The 26,921-nt window shown below is 41.5% G+C and overlaps 2 protein-coding genes across 4 annotated transcripts in view; one reads left to right on the top strand and one right to left on the bottom strand.

Annotated features, from left to right (window-relative positions):
* The window catches only part of ccdc146 (coiled-coil domain containing 146), a 68,832-nt gene extending 41,911 nt beyond the window's left edge, over positions 1-26,921 (bottom strand). For 2 of the 3 annotated variants that reach the window (XM_058078612.1, XM_058078609.1), the window contains exon 1: positions 26,380-26,921. Coding sequence is in view for 1 of the 3 variants with exons in the window: in XM_058078609.1 (XP_057934592.1) it covers positions 26,380-26,424 (45 nt within the window). In the remaining 2 variants the exon portion in view is untranslated. Of the gene's footprint in view, positions 1-4,161; positions 4,237-26,379 lie in introns of those variants that run through there. The other variant, XM_058078611.1, reaches the window with a different exon arrangement.
* On the top strand, positions 8,671-26,120 carry lrrc17 (leucine rich repeat containing 17). Its single transcript, XM_058078625.1, has 5 exons — positions 8,671-8,790; positions 15,137-15,437; positions 16,814-17,288; positions 22,156-22,311; positions 25,416-26,120. Exons 2-5 carry the CDS (start codon positions 15,186-15,188, stop codon positions 25,847-25,849), a joined length of 1,317 nt encoding a protein of 438 aa, XP_057934608.1. The 5' UTR covers positions 8,671-8,790; positions 15,137-15,185; the 3' UTR covers positions 25,850-26,120.

The following is a 26,921-nucleotide window of genomic DNA, read 5'->3' as shown; positions in this document are numbered from 1 at the left end:
AGGGAATGTTAGTGTACAGTAATGTAAAGTAATGTGTACAGTATAAGGCAGGGGTCTCAAACATGCGGCCCGCGGGCCAAATGTGGCCTGCAGGACACTAGTTTGAGGCCCCCGCCTTGATATGAAAGTTTAATGTTAGTGCGGCCCGCGCAAGTTTGATATGGATGCTGTATGGTATCATGTACCCAGAAAAAATTATTACGTTTGATTAATGTTCATGTTAAAGGTTAAATAACTGTTAATAGTTATCCTCCCTATCCGTGTGGAAGTGGAAAGTTTTTGGCTATTCAAGTTTAAAGGAAATAACTTTAGGTCGCTAGCTCTCTAGTTTGCGAGTTAGCATGTGTCTCAAGACCCTGCAGTTGCGCAATATGTTGTAAATAAAAAAAGTATAAATGTGACTATAGTCGTGTTTTGTCATGTCTACAGGGCTCTAATAATGATTTGTTCATTTTAATCTGAAAAAAATCATTTGTCTACCCACCAACTATATGTGGTTTCTATTATTATTATTATTATTATTATATTTATTTATTTATTTATTTATTACTGATTGATTGATTTTCTTTATACTTGATTTGTTTATTTATTTTTCATCTTATTTTGTGCAGAAAAATAAAAAGTCAGATATTTGAGAACAGTGGAATGTTTTATCAGAGCTTTTATTTTAGAAAATCGGAACCAAGGCACTGAAAAAGTTTGCATATTTTTCTGTTTTTAATAAATGGGTTGGTTTTTTTTTTGAAAACCTGATGTGGCCCAGCCTTGCCCAGACCCTAGCTCCAGTGGCCCCCAGGTAAATTGAGTTTGAGACCCCTGGTATAAGGTAAGTCAAACAGTTAATAGTAGAAGTTGATATGTAAGCTTCTGAAGGATTTACAATGCTAACTCCACAGACCAGGACTATTGGACTATTGCATAAGTTCTTCTGGGGGCCACATTTTCATCACAAACCTCAAGTCTGTGATGGGTCGCTGATATATGTGAGCGACAGAACGGAAATCGCTGAAAATTCAAACCTGCAATCGAGTCTGTTGTGCCTCACCAAACATTACAAGAACATGACTGACACCTAGTGGCCAGTTTAGAATACTACATAGCATCTTTGAATGCGTCTTCTGAATGCCTTATATTTATTCATTAATTCCTTCATTTTATATATCACTTATCCTCACAAGGGTCCAAGGGGGTGCTGGAGCCTATCCCGGCTGTCTTCGGGCGAGAGGCGGGGTACACCCTGGATTGGTCGCCAGCCAATCACAGGGCACGTATAGACAAACAACCATTCACACTCACATTCATACCTATGGACAATTTGGAGTCGCTAATTAACCCAGCATGTTTTTGGAATGTGGGAGGAAACCGGAGTACCCGGAGAAAACCCACGCATGCACGGGGAGAACATGCAAACTCCACACAGAGATGGCCGAGTGTGGGATTAAACCCGGGTCTCCTAGCTGTGAGGTCTGCGCGCTAACCACTCGACAGCCGTGCAGCCCTAATTTATTCTCAACTTTAAAAAAAAAGAGTTTCAAACAGAGTGGGGAATAAATACAAAATAAGAAGCCAAATATTACCACTTCCACATGGAATAGGAGGAGAACCAACATTTTTACTGTAAAAAAATATTGTGCTATACAGTAATCCCTCGTTTATCATGTTTAATTGGAAGTGAATTTCCACAAAGAATGAAATATTTTCATACGTAAGCATTGAAACCTTCTAAATAAGATATTTTTAACATTATGAGCCCTCTGGACATGAACTAGCACCCCTATAGTCACCTTTACACTCTTATTACTAATATAGTAGGTATAATCAGCGAAAATAAGCAATGTAAGAGAGAAATAAGACTCAATTAGCCTTATTTAGCTAACTAAAATGTTGATTTTTCCACATCTTTCTGGAGAAAAAGCAGACATTTTAGCTTGTGACAAAAGGCAGTCACATTGGCAGATAATTACTTCCATCAGCCAGCTGGGAGTGTTTTTGTGCATCTATACGTGCAACACGACAACATAGGTTGAATATTCTTGTTGGATGTGTCTTTTTTTCTCCCTTTCCCGCAGCATGGGGAGTTGAACCAGGAATGTTACCATCAAGCCGGGGCATGCATGTGTGAACGTGATGGTAGATTAGCGTGACACCTGGTATTTCTAAATTGGATGCGTCTGACAGAATGAAGCATTGAAAATGACGGTATTTTCAAATAAAAGCCCTTCAGGACTAAAAAGGTATTTTGACAAAAAGGTAAGGTGAGAAACGCTTATGATGAGGATTTTTTTTTCCCACTCTCCTCTTTCAAGCATGTGTTTGCTAAGGCTAATGTTGGCTTGGGAACGGGAAATATCCTGTACTGGTGACCCCACACTGCATGTCCCCAAGGGGATTTAACGATACCAGGAAATTGTCATTAAAGTCTACAGTTTAACCACCAAAGATGTAGGCCTTTTGTAGTCCAGAACCAATAGTATTTCAAGGAAATATTGATCCAAATATACTTTCAAATGACCCACGGTGCTTGCACGGTAGCAACTGTCTGATTGGGTGTACGTTACTGTATGTTTTTTTATAGCTAGAAAACTTTTTTGTCTGTTTTTGTCTGTGAAAGAGTGACTTTCTTTACTCATACCCAAGCAGACATTACTCAGACGTTGTATGGGCTCAGTGATGACGTGACTCATACTTTTCCGGCATGTTAGGTCAATTTGAGACTCTAGATTGTCCATAGGTATGCATGAGAGTGAATGGTTGTTTGTCTATATGTGCCCTGTGATTGGCTGGCCACCAGTCCAGGGTGTACCCTGCCTCACGCCCGAACACAGCTGGGATAGGCTCCAGCACCCCCAGCGACCCTCGTGAGGATAAGTGATATAGAAAATGAAGGAATGAATGAATAAATATAAGGCATTCAGAAAAGTCATTCAAAGATGCTATGTAGTATTCTAAACTGGCCAATTCGATGATTGAAGGGGGCGACCAATAGTACAAAAATGTCCACCATGGTAGTATAACACTAACAATTATTCTGCTACACGGTAACTTAAATAACATACATGAAAAGCTGAATAAGCTAAATCAACACAACAAGCCAGCAAGTCCAACAAGCTAACTACCAGCCAGCAAGTTCACCGAGCTCCCAATCTAACTCCACATCACTGAATTAGCTAAATTCTTCAACTCTGCCAACATTTTGTTTGCTTTCAGTCAGTCATTCTCAAGTGTCTTTAAGTCAAGGATGTCCAAAGTACAGCCCAGGGGCCATTTATGGTTCATGGCTGTTTTGTATTGGCATATACAATATTTATTAGCATATCGACATGTGCTGCTTTACAAAATATTTTTGGGAATTTTGTCCATTATTCACAATCCTGGCTGCAGGATCGCCTGCACGTTGAGTGGTTAGTGCGCAGGCCTCACAGCTAGGAGACCCGAGTTCAATTCCACTTAAATTCCTGGAGTTTGCATGTTCTCCCCGGGTTTTCTCCGGGTACTCTGGTTTCCTCCCACATTCCAAAAACATGCTAGGTTAATTAGCGACTCCAAATTGTCCATAGGTATGAATGTGAGTGTGAATGGTTGTTTGTCTATATGTGCCCTGTGATTGGCTGGCTACCAGTCCAGGGTGTACCTCGCCTCTCACCTGAAGACAGCTGGGATAGGCTCCAGCACGCCCACAACCCTTGTGAGGACATGCGGTAGAAAATGAATGAATGACTTCACAATCACATATTCTTTTCCCTTTTCTGTTGATTCTAGCGCGAGAAAACTAATTAATATGAGCTAGCTAACAAAGCACTGTTGTTTTGGTTGGCTTCATTGCAACTTGCTATGTTAATGCTGTTTTTTATTCTGGTGCACAAAGCAGTAGGAATCAAAGCCAAGCTAAATTCTGGATTTGCTGGAGAGCTCTGGACTTCTTCAAACTTGTGGTATGCTAAAAAAAAAAATAATAAATAAAAAATGACGTATAGTTAAAACAGTATTGGCCATCCTACTAATAGGACGTGAAAGAGGAAGAAAATATGCATTTTATATGCATACAAAAAAGCGCAGTTCGACTGTAAAACGGCTAATCCATGAATCTCTTTGTGAGAATAGTTCTCTGCTGTTTTTAGGAATCCGCTGCAAAAAGGCTAACAAGATTTGAACTCAACTCACAGACAGGTCTGATGTCATTCAAGGGTGGGATTAGGCCCGCGGGCCCACACTTGGACAGCCCTGCTCCATTGTGTCCGCATTCCAGAGACAGTCTGCAATAAGCACGATGACTTTTAATCAATGACAACATGACCCAGTGTTAACAAGATAAAGTGCCATTTTGATATGTGGGAGGTTTAGACAGGCTGGGAAAACACAGCATCCCGGATCTCAACAGTGATTCATGCTGCCTGTCTTTTTATGCGAGACTGCAGAATCCGGACTTGCTGGCCTATAAAGAAGGAAGTCATTCAATAGGCATTGCACATGGCGCCACGGGGGTCATTTGATGCGCTCAAATTGTTGCATCTGTACAGCTGTGTGTGTGTGTGTGTGTGTGTGATGGCCAGTGTCCAGGTACAGTAGAGAAACAAGGGACTCAGAGACTAGGAAAGACAGACTATTGAAAATTGTCCAAACAGACCCTGGAAAGGTGAAAAGGGAGCAGGGAAGTGATAACATGTGGACATCTTTGGATTTTTGATGTCATACGGAGGAGTAAATAAGGAAGGAAGTGCAGCTTTAGCCTAATTAGAGGCCTGCACTGGTTTGTGTTTACATTGCTGCCAAACTGACTCCAAAATAGCACAATTGCAATGAATCATTATGGCACTTTGTTGGATGGACCGACTCTATTACTTTCCCTTATTTGCAGTGCAAACATTCGAACATTTATGTCACACACACACCTAGAAATATGTAAGCAAACATAAAATGGCAAACAAATGTGCGATTTAGTATGTTTTAGTATTGTTTAAAAAGGGTTAGGCTTCACTATTTTCACCTTTTTTGTATGCAATCCTACTACACTCTTGAAGGAAAAGTATACAACATAGGTTTACTTTCATGACAGCTCGTGTGATACGGTATACTGTACACTTTGGACACATTTCCTCATGCTATTGAATGAGAAGTACTGTATGTGTTTTACTGGACGGTTAAAATACTGTCAAGATTCCTTGGTTGTTGATCCAAAGTGATTATACTCTATAATCGTCCCTCGTTTATCGCAGCAAATTGGCTCCGGACTTAGGATTCGATATTTAAAAATGGAATATATTCAAAATGATGGCATAGGAAACCGGTTTATGAGTTTCTAAACATTTATAAGAGCCCTCTAGACATGAAATAACACCCCTATAGTCATCTTTACATTTGTTTTGCCCAACATAAGAGATATTATCAGAGAAATTAAGACATATTAGACGTAAATAAGATGACATAGACTCACATGTTAGCAGTTTTTTTGTGGACAACGTACTTCCTGTGGTGGCTAGTGTCTCAACAATGTATTGTAATGGCTGCTTTAAATGGCTGTACACTCATATTACACAGTATAACAGACATGATGAGATTTAAATAAAACTCTTGCTTGTGTGTGTCATGGTAATTGTGTTATTAGTATGATAATATAATAAAAGTTATTATTGTGCCTCTTGTGAGATGATTTAAACCTGCAATAAACGCTTGTTGTGGTGATCACTAGTGGTGCTTGTCATTGAAAAAATACTGACACCTAGTGGCCAATGTTGGATACTACATTCACAATTAGAATGCTTCTTCGACCTTGTATTTGTATTCTAGTGCATTTAGCCATTTTTACGCTTGGAAATGCTAGTTTTAGCCAAGAATAAGTATTTTTTTTAATACTAACTTTTAATACAACCACAAAACAGCAATCATTTACTAATTAGAGCGAGGGTGAAGACTGATGACCGCTTAGTACTCACCACTGCCCCCAGAGGATCAACAACGTATTACAAGACCAATCCCAGCATATTCGGGCTCCACTACTGTTTGTCATCTGACATCAAACTGAGACCGAAACTTTTCTAGTGTTTGGCAAGTGTTGTATAAATCATTTCATGGCCTCCTTCGACTATTTACTTCAACTTGAAGTGCCCTCGAGCCATCTGAAAAAGAGCTTGACAGTAAACAATCTATTAAGGACGGAGCACAATGGTGGCCCTAATATGGTACTGTTGATGCACTGGAGAGGGAACACAAGAGGAGTAAGTAAATACTGACAAGGTCTGTGTGTGTATCAGTACATGTCAACAACTATAGTTGTGGGAGATGCAGCCACTGTGGTCACCACCGCTATTGCATAATGGAATAGAAGACAATGGTTTTCTTTACTGTGAGGAACATCACATGTTTACATTTATGCAATTCCATATGCCTGACTGTACACATATAGTATGTACTATGGACGGCTGTTACATACTACTACTAGTATATATGCTAATGTGAACAGCACCAGCAGAACTTGTTGGTATTTAAGTATACAGTAATAGCACAGTTCAATTATCGCTCCCTTGCTATATCGCAGTTTTTCATTTATTAATTAATTAATGAATTATTGGTTTCGTGGTAGGGCGGCACGGTGGTCTAGGGGTTAGCGCGCAGACCTCACAGCTAGGAGACCAGGGTTCAATATCACCCTCTGCCATCTCTGTGTGGAGTTTGCATGTTCTCCCCGTGCATGCGTGGGTTTTCTCCGGGTACTCCGGTTTCCTCCCACATTCCAAAAACATGCTAGGTTAATTAGTGACTCCAAATTGTCCATAGGTATGAATGTGAGTGTGAATGGTTGTTTGTCTATATGTGCCCTGTGATTGGCTGGCGACCAGTCTAGGGTGTACCCCGCCTTACGCCCAAAGACAGCTGGGATAGGCTCCAGCGACCCTCGTGAGGAAAAGCGGTAGAAAATGAATGAATGAATGGTTTCGTGGTAGACTATGGTCGATTATTAGTCAAAATATATTGAAACACAACTGATATGCAGTATTCAGTTTATGCCCCAAAAGCTTCTTATGTTTAGAAGAAAAATTTGAGGCTAACTGGTGAGCTTGCTAGCTAGCGGCCATATCGCAATGTGATGCAAATAATGACTAATAGTAGTGTAAAGCTGATTATAGGGGTGTTATTTCATGCCTACAGGGCTCTGATACTGTTAAAAAACGCATTAAAAAATCATAAACAGGTTTTTTATGCTGTAACAATGGAAATATTCCACTAATTATCATCATATGTATTTATCGCGGTGAGGCCTGGAACCAATTAACCACTATAAATGAGGGATTACTGTATTACTGTATAACAGCAGCACTGTATGTACAAATAGGGTAAAAAAAAAACTACAGTCATCCCTTGTTAGAGTATAGAAAATCTGTTTATGACTTTCTATATATTTCAAAAAAATTTTTTTTACATTATCAGAGCCCTGCAGACATGAAATAACGCCCATATAGTCAACTTTACATTCCTTTTATTCTTATTCACACAGATTGCTATGAGGCAGGGACTCGAGACGGCCACTAGCTAGCAAGCTATAGAGTTAGTGAGCTAACCATTCATTCATTCATTTTCTACCGCTTATCCTCACGAGGATCGCAGGGGGTGCTGGAGCCTATCCCAGCTGACTTCGGGCAAGAGGCGGGGTACACTCTGGACTGGTCGGCAGTCAATCAGACAGCACATATAGACAAACAACCATTCACACTCACATTCATACCTATATGGACAATTTGGAGTCGCCAATTAACCTAGCATGTTTTTGGAATGTGGGAGGAAACCGGAGTACCCGGAGAAAACATGCAAACAAGGGTGGAATTGAACCCTAGTCTCCTAGCTGTGAGGTCTGTGCGCTAACCACTCGTCCGCTGTGCCGTCGTGAGCTAACCAGGTAGCCTGAAATGTATTTCTTCTAAACAAAAACATACCACTTCCACACTGAATGGGAGTAGAACCTTATTCACTAAATAATGTCAGACATGCAATGGCTGACGTCATGCAGTGTGAAGGTAATTGTTTTTGTTTTGTGTCATTACCCCCGCCTAGTGACCACAATACCACATGTGTTTTGACTAATAAAAGACCACAATACAGCGATTATGAATTTTTGAAAAAAATCTATATAGCAAAACTGCGATATTGCATGGAGCAATGCATAACACCATTATAAATACAGTAAGTACTCAATATACTGTATAAGTTGTATATGCCAAACATAATAGTAGAAGTATAACAACTATACATGAATAATATATAATATAAGGGGCAGCAACCAGCATGATGCCTAAAAGGGCAGCAGTAGCCATCGCACGTACGCGTTCTCCAGTAAAATAGACTAATATTTACATCTGTAAGTATATCCTGTCTGCTTGGATTACATCACTATTGCCATAAAATGTGCGCTGATGGACGGGTCTATCTCGCTGTGCATCAGACCTGTTAGCACTATGCCCTGGAAGAGCTGCGGTGGATGTTTATGAAGGTGGGAAACCAGTGCAGACCCTCCTCCATGTCCATGTGTGTGTTATGGGATGTGTAACACTAAACCACACACAGCTCCGTGGCCCCCTTTGACAATTAGCTTCTTAGTGAAGGGAGAGAGAGAGAGCGAGAGAGAGAGAGAGAGTGAGAGAGAGAGAGAGAGAGAGAGAAGCCTTCTTCACTCACTCTGCTTTAAGTTTAGAGGCAGACGTTCTTGGCTCGGACGCAGCGCTCATGTCAGGATTAGGAGCCGGGGACGCGGGACCAACCGGTGAGCTGCAGGATCACGAGCCAGATTCCCTCCCCGGACAGGTAAGACATTTAAACATGGAAAATGTGTACATATGCATCTTTTTTTTTTTTATCTGGATTTTTCTTTGAAAGCATGCACATAAGCACATAAAGACTTTAGAGGTCTCAGTGGGACTATGACCCAGTTTCTGCTGATGTAAGCTCCAAACTCTGTCTAACAAAGATCCATGATACTTGCTCTGTCCCCTTTTAAAATCCACTAGTTTATTTTATTATTGCACTTTTGTATTTACATATATCTTTGTTTTAACTATGGTTGTTGTTGTAGTCCAATGTAGTCTATTGTGTAGTGCATCCTATGAAGATAAGCACCAACTCTACAAGAGAGGGTTTTAATTGAACCGTTCGTTTACACAATGCCCTTCATAGAATGGTAATCTGGTACATGTTAAACACAGGAAGTGAACAAACTTCAATGCAACTTTTTGAAATAAACGCAGGCGATATGGATGCGTTGTCAGCCATGTTACATAACGCTCTTTTTACTAGTCTTATTTGTGCAGCTAAATGTACACAGCGACTTACGTAGAGAGGGGAGCGATACCCCCTGCATGAGTAAAATTCCATACACATGTGGTTTATCCCTGGAAGAGACAAGAGTAGAGGGATGGGGTGGGGTGGGTGGGGGGTTATTGTGGGAGGCTTTTACTTGTAATTGTGTGCTGATGAGAGGCTCGTATACTTCAATTCCTGCTGTTTCAGCAAATACAGCACAAAGGGAGATGTTTCCATACAAAATGCACGGATTAAAGAGGCCAAGACAGCCCTGATGCCAACTCGGGTGTCCGATATTTTTCATCACCCTCACACCGAGCCGGTACCCATGACGATTGCTGAGTCATTGATGAATGATTTGAATGAACGGCGCTTTCCCACTCAAGACAAAGTCCAGATGTTGGAGGGGTTTTTGTGCATTAGTGCCGCAGCTATGAAACAGGATGGGGGGTGGGGGTGTGGGGGGTGGGGGGGTACATATCACAAGTATTTTACATCAGCTATCCCCGACATAAAGGAACACATGGAAGGCATGTTCTCTTAAAGCTATATGTTGTTATGTGGTGTCTATTTCTGGGGGCTGTCGCAGAAACAAGCAAATCTGTCCTCAATTAGGTGCTCGGGGATGCGTTCAGGGTCCTCTCTCACACAATACATGTCTGGAAGTCTTGTCTTTTTATGTTTTGTTTTTTTTTTTTTTTTAAATCGGACTGCCTGGGCCGACACTGAATCTGTCACTGTTCTCTGAAGCATTCTGCAAGATAGAAATCCCTGTTGTAGGCTCACACTAGCTCTGTGCGGTGAGGCTCTGGTGGACGTACTTTTTTTTTAGACATTTTAATCTTAGATCAAAAGATTAAAACTGTCTCGAGGGCACTAGCTCTGGGATTATAATTCATTCATTCATTTTCTACCGCTTTTTCCTCACGAGGGTCGCGGGGGGTGCTGGAGCCTATCCCAGCTGTCTTCTGGTGAGAGGCCAGCCAATCACAGGGCACATATAGACAAACAACCATTCACACTCACATTCATACCTATGGACAATTTGGAGTCGCTAATTAACCTAGCATGTTTTTGGAATGTGGGAGGAAAGCGGAGTATCCGGAGAAAACCCATGCATGCACGGGGAGAACATGCAAAAGGGTGGAATTGAACTTGGGTCCCTGAGCTGCAAGGCCTGCACCCTACCACTCAACCACCGTGCAGCCCAGAGTTTAATCATTAATTCATTAATTTTCTACTGCTTATCCTCACGAGGGTCGCGAGGCGTGCTGGAGCCTATCCCAGCTGTCTTCGGGCGAGAGGCGGGTTACACCCTGGACTGGTGGCCAGCCAATCACAGGGCACATATAGACAAAAAAACATTCACATTCACATTCATGCACGGGGAGAACATGCAAACTCCACACAGAGATGGCCGAGGGTGGAATTGAACTCGGGTGTCCTAGCTGCAAGGCCCGGGCACTAACCACTCTCATTAGATTTACATAAATTAATAACTCAATAAATGAAAATTAACTCATCAGCATAGGACCATGCATGTCTGTTTTTCCTCCTCCAAACAAGCAGGAAGAGAGTTCACTGTGCATTGGTTTCAGCACCTTCCACGTTCCATAGAACAACGGCATGAAGGGAGTGAGCATACAGTCTCTTTGTCTCGGTAAACATACACACAGAGTGTTAAAGAGTGCGACCTTGTGAGGAGAAATGTGGATCCCTCCGCTTTCTATTTAGAATCATTTCACATTGTTTTCTATTTCATGATATAATGTATTTGTGTTCATATTTTTGGATTAATTGGATTTCCTTTTGGGAAAAATTGCTTCATATTTCGGGTTTGTCGGAACTTATGGAATGAAATCTTAGCACCACTGTACTAAAAAGCTTAAATTTTACTTCTTAGAAAATTTTCATGCCATGTTTACATTTGGCGGCACGGCGGTCTAGTGGTTAGCGCGCAGACCTCACAGACCTCACAGCTAGGAGGACCAGGGTTCGATTCCACCCTCGGCCATCTCTGTGTGGAGTTTGCATGTTCTCCCCGTGCATGCGTGGGTTTTCTCCGGGTACTCCGGTTTCCTCCCACATTCCAAAAACATGCTAGGTTAATTGGCGACTCCAAATTATCCATAGGTATGAATGTGAGTGTGAATGGTTGTTTGTCTATATGTGCCCTGTGATTGGCTGGCCACCAGTCCAGGGTGTACCCTGCCTCTCGCCCGAAGACAGCTGGGATAGGCTCCAGCAAAATGAATGAATGTTTACATTTGTGCAATTCAACATGTCCATAAAAGAATAGGAAGAAGCCGTTTATTGAATTGTTTCCTATTGCTGGATTCCAATGAGGTTGCGACAAAAACTGCTTTTGATTGAAAATCTTTGTGCTGTCCAGAGAAAGCCCCCTTCATGGTCCTTTATTTTTCCAGCTCTTCTGGTTCTACTTTCTTTCTTCCTGCAACAAAGTAGCCCTTTTGTTCTAAAGGGCTTCCCTGTAGTGCCCTGTTTTGAGTTAGTGCATAAACAGCCTCTCTGGGGAACCCGTTTTTCAGAACCTGCGATGCATTCAAAGGCAGTTCTGGTGAGAGTGTAGCATTGTGTTTTTATGTCCTAGCATGGTCGCACCTGTTTAAAATGGTTTTCAAAAGATGTAAGCACCTTCCATATGTGTTTCCCAGCTATCCCACACAGATTTCCTCCTGTGATGATGTCTGGGTTTTTTTGGTCTGCTGAACTCAAATGAACCATCACATCCGGCATGTGTCTTTCTTCTCTCCTGACAAGGACAATAATTAGATTGAGCTATAAATTTCATTGTCTAAAATAGCCTCAGCGACAGAATCCGCAAACAGTATACATCCTTGCTTTTACACCAAATCCTGTTACTTTCGATGTATTATAAACCGTTTCAGAAACAATGGTTTCGCAATCACATTGGCTGAAAAGCTTAACTCGATGACATAATCAGCCCTCCCGCGGTTAGGAGTACATGTTACCCTAAGCCAGAAATGTTCACAAAAAAAAATAACAAGTCTGACAATTAGCAGCTAATATAACCTAAAGCATGGAAGCTACTCATGCTGGCTTGGTGCATTTGCACCTAATTGTCATCCTAATATGGGATTAGCCAGCATACCGAAAGGCAGCGAGAGGAAACCCGTTGGAAGTCAAACTTTTATTATCTTTTGTATTGCTTGTGTTGGATTCTACTCCTTAGTGTTGCCCGTGGGCACATTCTGCAAATGAAATTTAATAAGAAAATTAAGCAAAACAGCAGTAATTTTATTGGAATAAAGGCTAAACATTAAGAGAGAAAAGTTGTAATTTTATGGGAATAATGGAGCAATATTATGAGGACCAAAATGTTTTATTTTATACATTTTTATTAATGTTTTTATTATTTTTAGCAGAACAAAGCAAAAATGTAAAGTAAGATTTTTCATTTACTTTATTTATTTTTAGTTGTGAAAAAAATTCTAATGTTACGAGAATAAAGTCAAACTATTCCTATGCAGGAACAGAAGTACAGGTGTAATTTTACGAGACTAAAGTAAAAATATTACAAGAAAAAAAACTGCAATAAACTTGGACAACTTTTGAAAATTTCATTTGAGTAAAAAAAAAATCATTTGAGTATCATATCAAAGAAAAAAAAGCTGTAATATTATGAAAAACAAAGGTTTTAAATAATGGAAAAAATAGTTATATTATAAGAATAAAGTCATAATATTAGGGAGAAAATGTACAAATATTATTTAAGGAGAATGTAGAAATATTTGGAACAGAAAAAATGACAAATACAACACATAGTGGCACTTAGGTCGAATTGATGTGAAATTTCTTATACTACTCAATGCGGCTGTTGAGCCCAATCAGCACAAAATTTGGCACACCCATTTCCGGGACTGACAAGCACCCGTGTGTAAAATTTTAGCAAGATTAGTTGAAAAACATGGCTGCCATCAAGCAAAACGTCAGTGCGGGCGTACCTCAGGGACTTTTACCGTGTACTCTATACCAGCATGTCTTACAAAGCATTTTGAACACAGAAAAGGTGCTAAATGTTATATAACTTTGAAAAGTTGTTATATTATACAATACAAGGTCCTATTGCACCAAAGTGACACATTCTGGACGCTATTTTAAGCTAACTGGCCAAACTAATTACACACAGTAGAAAGGGACAGTAATGCTAGCTTGCGTTGGCTAATTCAAGCTTGTGTGGGCATGAGGGTGAACCGCATTGGGTTTGCTGTGGAATGCAATGTAAATAGCTGTGATGGTAAAACGATCCGGCCTGGAAACGTTTCTAGACTATAAACAGAATTAAGAGTTCAAAAAGTGTTAATGGTTGCTAAGTGACACGTAGGCAGATATTTGCAAAAAAAGAAGAGTGCAAATTGTACGTTTTGGGGGCTTGGAACAACTCTAGAAATTTCTTATATATGACTGCATTGAGGTGATTGATCGTCTAGGAAGGCAGAGTGGAACGGAAAATGCATCGGCGCATACATTCTCAGCTGTTTGTGTCTGTTATTCACACAAAAGGATCATCCGCACTGACGGGCTTGTTCCACTGTTCGAAACTGTAAAGCTGCGGTTTGGTACAGTTGGACCTGACTCATGGTGAACCGTGACTCACTTATTTTTTAACATTGGGCACCATGGGTGTATCAGGATAACAACAAAATGATCAATAAACCTTTGAAGCACCTGTAAAAAAGTAGTTTTTCAGAAATTAATTATCTCAGTTTCTTATGGATTAATGACTAATTTTTTTCATTCATTCATTTTGTACCGCTTATCCTTACGAGGGTCGCGGGGGTGCTGGAGCCTATCCCAGCTGTCTTCGGGCGAGAGGCGGGGCACACCCTGGACTGGTGGCCAGCCAATCACAGGGCACATATAGACAAACAACCATTCACACTCACATTCATACCTATGGACAATTTGGAGTGGCCAATTAACCTAGCATGTTTTTTTAGAATGTGGGAGGAAACCAGAGTACCCGGAAAACCGGAAAACCCACGCATGCACGGGCAGAACATGCAAACTCCACACAGAGATGGCCGAGGGTGGAATTGAACCCTGGTCTCCTAGCTGTGAGGTCTGCACGCCGTGCAAACAGATACCAATAATAATATTTTTTAAGGATGTTTACAAAATAAAAAAAGAAATCCTTCGATTTTTCAAAATGTGGCCCTCATGGGAAAAAGTTTGGACACCCCTGATGTACTCCAACTCTTTCTAAAGCTAACCACTGGACCACCGTGCAACCCGGATGAATGATTATTAGTCAAACTATATTGACATACAACCGGTTACATGGTGTTATATTCTAAAACTGGTTAGCTTGCGGGCGTCACGGTGGTCTAGTGGTTAGCGCGCAGACCTCACAGCTAGGAGACCAGGGTTCAATTCCACCCTCGGCCATGAAAATCCCCGTGCATGCGTGGGTTTTCTCCGGATACTCCGGTTTCCTCCCACATTCCAAAAACATGCTAGGTTAATTAGCGACACCAAATTGTCCATAGGTATGAATGTGAGTGTGAATGGTTGTTTGTCTATATGTGCCCTGTGATTGGCTGGCGACCCCACCTCACGCCTGAAAACAGCTGGGATAGGCTCCAGCACCCCTGCGACCCTTGTGAAGAAAAGCGGTAGAAAATGAATGAATGGTTAGCTTGCCCTGGACCGCCCTGAGGCTCAAAGCTAATGACTGACTAATTAACTAATTGACTAATTGACTGACATTTGGCCCATTTTCAAATTAAAAAACAACAATGTGACGAAAAACCTTTGGTTGCCCAAGGTGCCTTGATGATGAAACTGACTTCCTGACTTTTTTTTCCAGGTGTGACATCATCATCCCTACTCCCAGCCTGACCTGACCACCACCCGCCATGCATCTCCTCGCCGCCCTGTGCCTCCTGCTGCTCCTCCGGTTAGCCGAGCCCCGCGGAGGAAACCCAGAGTGGGTCCATACGCGGGGCAAAGGCAGAGCCGGCGTTGTTAGGCGTCAAACTCAGGAGTGTAAGGAGTACATGGAAGCAGGGGAGAAGTACCTGGACTGCCAAGATCGACAGTTGACCAACGTGATGCAAGACTGGCCCAAAGATATCCACCACCTGCTGCTGGCCAGGAATAAAATCCAGGCGAGTACAGGAAGTTCTTAGAAAGATACAAGACACGTAGCACCTGCTGCGGTCCAGATACAGGACACAGCTTGTCCGTTACGCTTTTATGTCGCTAATGAAGATCTCCGGATTCATTTCCGTGCCGTCAGTGGATATGACCTCTTGCTATGACCCAAAATAAAGCAGAGTTGTTGACATCATGAACATCTGCTGAGCATCACGGGGGTTTGGATCAAAGAAACGACTCGAAATGCAGCCTTAACAGTTCAAACTATTGACTGGCATGCTTTTTTTAAACTTAATTATGTTAAGTTTTTGATGGTTCCTAGTCTCAGGTTTAAGAATTCTATCCTGTTGATATTTTTTAAAAAAAGATTAAAAGACGCACCTTTTTAATCAGGCTTTTAACTAATATTTTTAAACTTTTCTTATGTTTTTATCTTTTTAGTCCTATTTTATGATCTTAGTCTTCAGCTTTTAACTCCAGTGTTATGTTTTTTCTTTTTAGTCCTATTTTATGCTCTTAGTCTTCAGCTTTTAACTCCAGTGTTTTGTTTTTATCTTTTTAGTCCCATTTGTTTTTGCCCTTGGTCTTCAGCTTTTAACTCCAGTGTTTTGTTTTTATCTTTTTAGTCATATTTTTTTTGCTCTTAGTCTTCAGCTTTTAACTCCAGTGTTTTGTTTTTACCTTTTTAGTCCTATTTTTTTTTTTTGCTCTTGGTCTTCAGCTTTTAACTCCAGTGTTGTGTTTTTATCTTTTTAGTCCTATTTTATGCTCTTAGTCTTCAGCTTTTAACTCCAGTGTTTTGTTTTTACCTTTTTAGTCCTATTTTTTTTTTGCTGTTGGTCTTCAGCTTTTAACTCCAGTGTTGTGTTTTTATCTTTTTAGTCCTATTTTATGCTCTTAGTCTTCAGCTTTTAACTCCCAGTGTTTCCTTAGGGGGGGTCCTCCACACTGGGGGCTGTGTCGGGTCTGCTGAGGGGGTGCCATCCTTGGGTCCCTTCGACCCGGCCGGCTGGGGGTTCCTCCCTTTAATGTGGGGGTCCGCCCGTCTGTCGGAGTCGGGGGGCCCGGGTGCTGGTCCTCCCAATGGCACGGCCTGCAGCTCCTCCCAGTGTGGACGGCCCCAAAGGTGGCGTTTTCTTGATACTCAGTGCCATGCCATGTCTCCCTACTGTGTGTGATTGTGTGATTGCGTGTGTGTGTGTGTGTGTGTGTGTGTGTGGGTCTAATATGGAGGCTTTCTTTTGTTTCTTTGTTTTTTCCTTTTAATTGTGGAAATTGTTTTAATTCTGTAAAGCACTTTGTGTTGCATTTCTTTGCAGGAAAAGTGCTATACAAATAAAGTTGATTTGATTTGAGTTGATTTGATCCTTCTAAATTCCTTTTTTAGGTTCTGAGGGACAACATGTTCTCCCAGTTCACCCAGCTAAAGAGCCTGGACCTCCAGCAGAATGACATCTCCATGGTGGAGGAACGAGCCTTCAGCGGTTTATCCAAACTCAGGACTCTCCTCCTGCAACACAACAGCTTGAAAACGGCCTCAGACGAGGTCCTCCTCCCCATGCCCCGCCTCACCTACCTCCGTCTCTATGACAACCCATGGAGTTGTTACTGCCCGATGGATAGTCTGATTAGGACCCTGCAGGTGCCTACCAACCGCAACCTGGGGAATTACGCCAAGTGCGCCGAGCCCCTTTCGTTGAGGGGCCAGAAGCTGAAGAAGCTGAACGTGGATGCGTTGTGTGCAGCTGACAATCAGGTGGACGGTACACGGCCAAAGCCATCCATCATCAACAAGCCAATGGCGACATCCATGTGCCACACCTACATGTTCCCCAAACCTCTGCTGGACTGCAGCAACAAAGGTGAGCCTGTCAGTTTTTACTTTTTAATCATAAAACATCTCAACTAAACTCTATTCTTAAAGGGCTACCGCACACACAAACAGATATCCATGGCTCTTAATCACTTTTTCGTTTGTGGTTTTATTGACAGAGAGGAAGTAGTAAATCTGTTTTTGTTTAAAAAAAAAAAAAACACTTGGCCAGAATAACGCAGGAAAGATGGAAAAAGGCCAGAATTAGTGAAGAAAATATGAATAACAAGAGGAAAAGGGCTGTCCAATTTATCAACATCTGGTTGTGTATGTGTCTTTAATTAGATTTTATTTAAGGAATATTTCTGTGTTGCGTTTCCAGATAAGGCTCAACAACTCCTGAATTGGGTGCAGAACTGAACAGATATTTTTGTGTGTGCATGATTCCGACTCAAAAAAACATAATTTTTCACTGAACATCGACTAGCCGGACCCTTCACAATGCATCATCTGTGTCGGGCAAATGGTTGCAGGAGATATTTAGCATATGTTCCGACTATTTCTACAGTAGGACTGTTGAATGGGGTCTCTATCTGACTTGCTAGCTGCCTTTTTTTTTGCTATGACAGGCATGATGAATAGATCTATACAGGATTTCATCATAAGAGATTCATACTCTGCTGCCTAAAAGGCCTGAGCTAGAAATTGAAATAAACAGAAAAAAAAATTAAAGTAAAACTAAACACACTGGACAATCAGAGAAGGAGCGGAGTGAGGTTCCCCATTAAGGTAAAGTTAGCAGGTCTTTATGTATGCGTTCCTTCCACTTTCATAACTTTAGACAAGTATTGGCTCAAATTTATCAACCAAAAAATGAGTAGGCTAGTTGCCTGTGACATAAAAAGTTAGCTCAGAGCCTCAGCAAACACCAGCTGATACAAGGGCGGCAACTTTGCAACCTCAATAAGCTATGGGCGGAACTTAAATGGACAACAGTGAGCAAATTTTGCCGGTGAGAGGGAAGTATGGAGAAGATGGAAGATGGAGGGGTGAAAAAAAAGTACTTTAAAACAATTGTTGGAATGAGGTTCCCCATTAAGGTAAAGTTAGCAGGTCTTTATGCCTGCGTTCCTTCAACTTTAATAACTTTAGATGAGTATTGGCTCAAATTTATCAACCAAAAATGAGTAGGCTAGTAGCTTGTGACATAAAAAGTTAGCTCAGAGCCTCGGCAAACACCAGCTGATACAAGGGCGGCAACTTTGCAACCTCAATAAGCTATGGCAGAAACTGAAATGGACAACAATGAGCAAATTTTGCCGGTGGGTTGGAAATCTGGAGAAGATGGAAGATGGAGGGGTGAAAAAAAAGTACTTTAAAACAATTGTTGGAGTGAGGTTCCCCATTAAGGTAAGTTAGCAGGTCTTTATGTCTGCGTTCCTTCAACTTTAATAACTTTAGACGAGTATTGGCTCAAATTTATCAACCAAAAAATGAGTAGGCTAGTAGCTTGTGACATAAAAAGTTAGCTCAGAGCCTCAGCAAACACCAGCTGATACAAGAGTGGCAACTTTGCAACCTCAATAAGCTATGGTCGGAACTGAAATGGACAACAATGAGCAAATTTTGCCGGTGAGAGGGAAGTCTGGAGAAGATGGAAGATGGAGAGGTGGAAAAAAAGTACTTCAAAACAATTGTTGGAGTGAGGTTCCCCATTAAGGTAAAGTTAGCAGGTCTTTATGTCTGCGTTCCTTCAACTTTAATAATTTTAGACGAGTATTGGCTCAAATTTATCAACCAAAAAATGAGTAGACTAGTGGCCTGTGACATCAAAATTTAGCTCAGAGCCTCAGCAAACACCAGCTGATACAAGGGAGGCAACTTTGCAACCTCAATAAGCTATGGTAGGAACTGAAATAGACAACAATGAGCAAATTTTGCCGGTGGGAGGGAAGTCTGGAGAAGATGGAGAGGTGGAAAAAAAGTACTTTAAAACAATTGAAGGAGTGAGGTTCCCCATTTGGGTAAAGTTAGTGGATCAATACATCTGCATCCCTTCAAGTTTGGTACCTTTGGAGTGGTTATTGTCTCATATTTCTCACAAAAAAACCCCAGTAGGCCAGTGCTTTAGGGTTTATAAAGTGAGCTCTGAGCCTCAATTCAACAAGCAGCACCGGTCCAAATTCAGAGACTGGCAAATGAGCCCACATGGGGGAGGACAAATTTGGAACATGGTTTCCTTTCACAAGCCAGAGCGAAGTTAGCTTTTTTTTTTTTTTCTATCTCTATGTCCTCGTTTCTCCTCCCTTATGTCGAAACGGCGCCGCCCCTGCGGTTTGAGGGCTGCTTCTCTGAGGTGAACCACAGCACATTTCAAGACTCCACGTCATTCCTAGTGGATCAGAGCTAGATCAGAGCTGGGACTCTGTCAGGGAAGTTAAAGAAGAGCCCTGAGTCACAATCTTGTCATATTTTACAGTAAAGCAGCTGACCTAAGAGCATTATTATTTTTTAATTAACACCAGTATCAGACAAAAATCCTCTACAATGAAGATGATTGTGCAGAAACAGCGTCCATTCGAAACTCATGAGAACTTGAAGTGACTGAGCGGAATGATTTACAGCAATGACTCTTCCCTGCTATGCAACCATTAAGCAACAGGCTAAAAACTTTGTCAGAACGTGTCTTACTTACTGTAGCGATATAAATACCATATAGACTTAGATGTCATGCTACTTTTACGCTCTGGGGAAGGATTTATGTTCTTAAGCTTCGTGACAGGCTCAGATTTGCCTTGAATGAAACAGATGTTGCTATTTTGCATCCAAATATTCCAAACAGTGCCCATTTTCACCTCTAAATTAGCTTTGTGGGCATGTGGACACAGGAGGAAATGACGGATCAGTGTTAGATGCAAAAAATAACAAAACCCCTTTGTGCATCTTTGTATCCAGACACAGCCATGCTTTATGGCAGCATGCCGCCATGATAATAGCCTACAACATCTGTGTTGTGGCAATAAAGTCTGCAACATCTGCACTGTAAAGAGCATTCTTCTACCTAAATTACACAGTCCATGCGGGAAACAGAGAGAGGTGAATCTGCAGGCATACGATACATACAAAAGCCATCACATCTGCTGACCTGCAGCTAGTTTGCGCACAGAAAATCAGCCATTTTTCATGAAGAAACGATCAATTGAAAATGAGTGAGGTTCCACACGTAGGTGGCGTTCGCGGTATACGTCTGCATCACTTCAAATGTGGTACCCAATGGTTTTTTGGTTTTTTTTTTAACAGTAATAATTTGACAGGTGGCTTGTGTTTTGAAAAGTTAGCTCTGAGCCTCTATTTGGACATATTTTAATATAAACAAAAAGATAGCCAAGTTTGACCCATTTATTTTACTCATAAACATCAATCAAAAAAAAAAAATTAAACTATATTAGGAAAGCAGGAAGTGAACAAATGTAACAGTGACTGATTGTAAAAGTACCAGATGGAGGGGTAGGATTTAATAAGCTTTGCTTCTTCCTACTCCTTTTGGAAATGTGGATCTGAGAACTGATTATGTGATGCATTCAATTGTAATCTGATGCATGTTCAAATGAAATTAAACCATTACCATTATCAATGTGGGAAAAAAAAACCATACAAGACTGGAGGAAATTAATTGGAGTGAGGTTCCACAAGTCGGTAACTTAGCAGGATTGCATCCACTCAACTGTGGTACTTTTGTGGAGGGCAATGGTTCATATTTATTGAACAAAAAACGGTAGACTGGCGGATTGCGTTTCAAAAAGTTGGGACTGGAGTGAGGTTCCACAAGTAGGTAACATTTGCGGGACAAAACGTATGCATCCTCTCAACTGTGTTACCTTTGAAGAAGGTGATGGCTCATATATCTAAACACAAATCAGTAGGCTAGCCATCTCTGCTATAAAAATGTAAAAAATTATCTCTGAGCCTTTGCATTCGAATATAACTATCGCGGGTCATCACAAATTAATTCAGTGGCAAGTTGCAATACAAACAGAAACCGAAAACAGAGCGCAAAATTTCATTCCAAAAAGTGCGGTTCCCCGAGTGGTTGAAGTTAGCGGATGTTTACAAAGGTCAGATTTATTTAACTTTGCTGTCTTTGGATCGGGTATTGACTAAAGAAAAAGCAGTTGGCTACAACACAAAAGGTTACCTCTGAGCCTCAGTTCTTGACAAGCAGCACTTGTCCATATTGAGCCCAAGAGAATGGCAAGCATGTCAACAAAGCCCACATCAAGCGTGACAAATTCCTGAAAACATTCTCGACTTCATCCAGACGCACAATTGATGGGCGACATAAGCGAGACTTCTGGTTGTGTTTATCACATTTGAAGACACTTCAGGAATCTTCCACTGATATAACACAGGCTGTGGAATACAATGCTTTTGCTGTTATGTTTTGCTTGTGAGAACCGCTGTTTCATGCATTGACGGCAACCCGACACCTTGGAAATGCCTCGCAACAACGACAAAAAGAGTGAAAATATTGCGCGCACAACCCACGCAACATCTTGAAAACAGATAACGATGTAGACGAATGGGATCTCCTGTTGACTGTGATGAGACTGCTGGGAGCTGGAGACGCTGACAAAAATGGACAAAACAGATTCATAGAAGGCAGAGATTGTGGAGCATGTTCGCATTTCCTGTCGTCATAACAGCGCTTGACCTTCCGTGGCTTTATTGAGGTGAAAACAGTGGATTCAATTAGATTTTAGGGTGCATTTCTGCTTGTGGTTACATGTGTTATGTGACTTAACATGTTTACAAATTGTCCAACAGTCCACCATACAGCCAATGGGATACAATGTGCTCTACAAGCATGCATATTGGGTTTGGAATTCACAGTACTACTCCATCGTCTTCTTCCATAGATCTAACTAACATCCCGCCTGACCTGCCTTCCGACATCGTGAAAATGGATCTTTCCGGAAACAACATCAAACACCTCAGGCCCAAGCAGTTCCTGCTGTCCAAAGACCTCAAGCTGCTCAACCTCAGCAGCACCAGCCTGAACCACATCGACACAGGTAAAATAACGTTGTGTAAATACACCGACAAGTGCAAAAACATCAGCATTTATTGATGGGAGAATAATTATATTTAGAAGTTCAAGTCTCCGGCATGTGTCTCTCGTTTCTCAGATGGACCGCCGTGAGGCTCAAAGCTAATGATGTTTACGCCGAGGAAATGAAAGCCTCGGCGAAACCTTGTAGTTGTATTCATTAGCATGTCTGAGTAAATAATCTCACCACAGGCACACTATTTGTGGTCATTATCTCCTGTTTAGGGCGAAATCCTTTGCTAAAGAGCGCTCTCATACAAACTGTCTTTAACATGCATGCCAGGTTTGATGCTCCCGTGGAACGTGATACTGCCTTGACAGTGTAGCACAGTTTCAGACCTACTGCGAAAAATGCTGGTGAAAGATACTCTATATAAGGTGAATTCTGCTGTTTTTAAGGACCTACTGCAAACTAGTTAAAGATCTTCACTATGACATGAATGCTCTACTGCTTTTAAGGACCACAAACAAAACACTCGTCAAAGATCCTCTCTACATGACAGGCCTGCACTGCTGTTTTTAAGGAACCACTGCAAACTAGTCCAAGATCCTCTATATGATAGGACTGCTCTGTTGTTTTTAAGGACCAACTGACCTCAACTGCAAACTAGTCAAAGATCCTCTCTATGACAGGAGTGAGCCAACTGTGGAAAAAAAAAAACTAGTCAAAGAGCCTCTATACAAGGCGACTGCTCTGCTGTTTTTAGGAACCGGCTGCAAACCAGTCAAAGATCCTTTCTATAACAGGACTGCTGTGCTGTTTTTAAGGACCTACTACAAACTAGTCCAAGATCCTCTATATGATAGTGCTGCTCTGTTGTTTTTAAGGACCTACTATAAACTAGTCCAAGATCCTCTAAATGATAGGACTGCTCTGCTATTTTTAGGAACCGGCTGCAAACTAGTCAAAGGTCCTTTATATGACAGGACTGCTGTGCTGTATTTAAGGAACTACTACAAACTAGTCCAAGATCCTCTATATGTTAGGGCTGCTCTGCTGTTTTTAAGGACCACCTGACCCCACTGTAAACTAGTCAAGGATGCTCTATATGACAGGAGTGAGCCAACTGTGAAAAACAAACTAGTCAAAGAGCCTCTATACAAGGTGACTGCTCTGCTGTTTTTAGGAACCTGCTGCAAACCAGTCAAAGATCCTTTATATGACAGGACAGCTGTGCTGTTTTTAATGACCTACTACAAACTAGTCCAAGATCCTCTATATGATAGGGCTGCTCTGTTGTTTTTAAGGACCTACTATAAACTAGACCAAGATCCTCTAAATGATAGGACTGCTCTGCTATTTTTAGGAACCGGCTGCAAACTAGTCAAAGATCCTTTATATGACAGGACTGCTCTGCTGTATTTAAGGACCTACTACAAAGTAGTCCAAGATCCTCGAAATGACAGGACTGCTGTGCTGTATTTAAGGAACTACTACAAACTAGTCCAAGATCCTCTATATGTTAGGGCTGCTCTGCTGTTTTTAAGGACCACCTGACCCCACTGTAAACTAGTCAAGGATGCTCTATATGACAGGAGTGAGCCAACTGTGAAAAACAAACTAGTCAAAGAGCCTCTATACAAGGTGACTGCTCTGCTGTTTTTAGGAACCTGCTGCAAACCAGTCAAAGATCCTTTATATGACAGGACAGCTGTGCTGTTTTTAATGACCTACTACAAACTAGTCCAAGATCCTCTATATGATAGGGCTGCTCTGTTGTTTTTAAGGACCTACTATAAACTAGACCAAGATCCTCTAAATGATAGGACTGCTCTGCTATTTTTAGGAACCGGCTGCAAACTAGTCAAAGATCCTTTATATGACAGGACTGCTCTGCTGTATTTAAGGACCTACTACAAAGTAGTTCAAGATCCTCGAAATGACAGGCCTGCTCTGCTGTTTTTAAGGACCTACTACAAAGTAGTCCAAGATCCTCGAAATGACAGGCTTGCTCTGCTGTTTTTAAGGACCTACTGCAAACTAGTCCAAGATCCTTTATATGACAGGACTGTTGTGCTGTATTTAAGGACCTACTACAAACTAGTCCAAGATCCTTTATATGTCAGGACTGCTGTGCTGTACTTAAGGACCTACTACAAACTAGTCCAAGATCCTCTAAATGATAGGGCTGCTCTGTTGTTTTTAAGGACCTACTACAAACTAGTCCAAGATCCTCTAAATGATAGGACTGCTCTGCTATTTTTAGGAACCGGCTGCAAACTAGTCAAAGATCCTTTATATGACAGGACTGCTGTGCTGTATTTAAGGACCTACTACAAAGTAGTCCAAGATCCTCGAAATGACAGGCCTGCTCTGCCGTTTTTAAGGACCTACTACAAACTAGTCCAAGATCCTCTATATGTTAGGGCTGCTCTGCTGTTTTTAAGGACCAACTGACCCCCAACTGCAAACTAGTCAAGGATCCTCTATATGACAGGAGTGAACCTACTGTGAAAAAAAAAACACTAGTCAAAGAACCTCTATGCAAGGCGGCTGCTCTGCTGTTTTTAGGAACCTGCTGCGAACTAGTAAAAGATCCTTTATATGACAGGACTGCTGTGCTGTATTTAAGGACCTACTACAAACTAGTCCAAGATCCTCTATGTGATAGGACTGCTCTGCTGTTTTTAAAGACCTACTGCAAACTAGTCAAGGATCCTCTATATGACAGGAGTGAGCCTACTGTGAAAAAGCACTAGTCAAAGAGCCTCTGTATACAAGGCGACTGCTCTGCTGTTTTTAGGAACCGGCTGCAAACTAGTCAAAGATCCTTTATATGACAGGACTGCCGTGCTTTAATTAAGGATGGATGGATAGGTTGCCAGGTTGCCAACAACCCCAAATTATACGTTCCATTATTTTTAAAAGTAGGTCCCTCCCCTCCATGCTCCTCGTCCAGATGAAAGCTAAACCCAAGGCCGGAGCACAGCAGGAAACGCTCCGAGCTGTCTTATTAAGCCTTTCCTTCCCGTCAGCGTCCGAGACACATTGACTCGCATTCCTACAGAGGACAACGTTGGCGAAGGACAGTTCAAGATGTCCACTAACATGTCATCGTCCTGCCCTAGGTGCGTTTGCAGGCCTGCTCTACCTCCGCGAGCTTGACCTGTCCAACAACAGCCTCCATTATTTCCACTACGGCGTGCTGGAAGATCTCTACTTCCTGCGAAAGCTCTCACTGGGCAACAACCCGTGGATCTGCGACTACAACATCCACTACCTGATCTATTGGCTGAAGCTGCACCCTAGCGTGGTCTACACGGGTCTCAAATGCTCTGAGCCGCAGGAGTTCCGCGGTTGGCGCGTGGAGGACTACGTGAAGACCTACAATGGGGAGTGTCCCAAGGATAGACAGACAGGAGGCGGGGACACGGGCCAGGGGGGGCAGGAAGGGAACGAGAATGAGGCGCAAGAGGCGGTGGGGGAGACCGAAGAAGGGGTCCGGCCGCGACCCTTGAAGGAGAAGAAGCCAAATAGGTTTGAGATTATCAGGTTGAGTTAGTATGCATGCATTAGATGGGAGTGTAGTCCGGGATGTTTTTTTTTTTTACTCTGACAATCATTCAGGCTTTATGACACAATGTCCTTTTTTATCTGTAAATAAAAATGGAAGTCCCTCTTGCTGTTTATCGATAGGTTTAGTAGCCACAAATCCAACACCGCCCCCAGCTGCTCAAAACTATGAACTACAGGTGCTTTATCTCTCAATTGTCTTTGTGTATTGATGGATGAATGGTAATTTAGATAAGATGTTTTGGAAATAAAGTTGTGTCTATTTTTTCTTGAGATCATTCTTCATTGATAGGCCTCCAAATTATCGATATGGTGAATCGATATTATGAGTTTGTATCAGGGAAATCATAATAATAAACTCACATGTAGTGGTTTTAACAGTTAATCATCGAAATTACACATTTTACAAAAAGGATGGTGCGTTCAAAAGTACTTGGAAGGTGATTGGACCAATAATCTGTCAATCACAAGTACAGCCTATGAACAAGTGAGACGACCACAAACCCGGAAGCTACTTACCGCTAGCTGGTGTGTCTCCAGTTGAAGTCGAAAGTTTAAAAACATCCTTTTTCCATCAGTACAAAACTTCCACAAAACATAAAGAAGTCCAGTTGTTGAAAAACTGCATCGGTGTTGTAAAATTGACGATAATTTCTCTGTGGACGGCCATCATTTAAGATAAAACAAAATGAATAAAAACACGTACTTTTCATGAATGACACTACATTCATTCAACATACTAACACAAACCTGTATTAATTGTATAAATAGGTTTGGCATTTTTTGAATAAACACAATTCGAAGACAGTGGGTTTACAAGCACCACCATGGTAAAAAAAATGAGCCATTAAATGTGATATACTTCTGCTGGCAATGCAGTTTATATGATAAAATAGCACCATCTAGCGGACTGGCGACCAATTCACATTGATTTGACTTGCAGTGTAACTTTCCTAGGCCCATAAAATAATGCCTTAATCAGTGGGTTTCAATATGAATATATTTAATTATCAATACTGCTTCTTTCTACACAATTAGAAGTGTATTTCTTGTAGCGCATT

Source organism: Doryrhamphus excisus, chromosome 7 (genome assembly GCF_030265055.1).
Source record: "Doryrhamphus excisus isolate RoL2022-K1 chromosome 7, RoL_Dexc_1.0, whole genome shotgun sequence".
Taxonomy (NCBI): Eukaryota; Metazoa; Chordata; class Actinopteri; order Syngnathiformes; family Syngnathidae; genus Doryrhamphus; species Doryrhamphus excisus.
The sequence above is the reverse complement of the archived record's forward strand: the minus strand, read 5'-3'. Positions and strand labels throughout refer to the sequence as shown.

Excerpts from the sequence above, each read along its gene's own strand:
- lrrc17 (XM_058078625.1), top strand. The coding sequence starts at position 15,186 with ATGCATCTCCTCGCCGCCCTGTGCCTCCTGCTGCTCCTCCGGTTAGCC. Across the intron at positions 15,438-16,813 it reads TGGCCAGGAATAAAATCCAG|GTTCTGAGGGACAACATGTT; the intron begins GCGAGTACAGGA and ends TTCCTTTTTTAG. Across the intron at positions 17,289-22,155 it reads GCTGGACTGCAGCAACAAAG|ATCTAACTAACATCCCGCCT; the intron begins GTGAGCCTGTCA and ends CTTCTTCCATAG.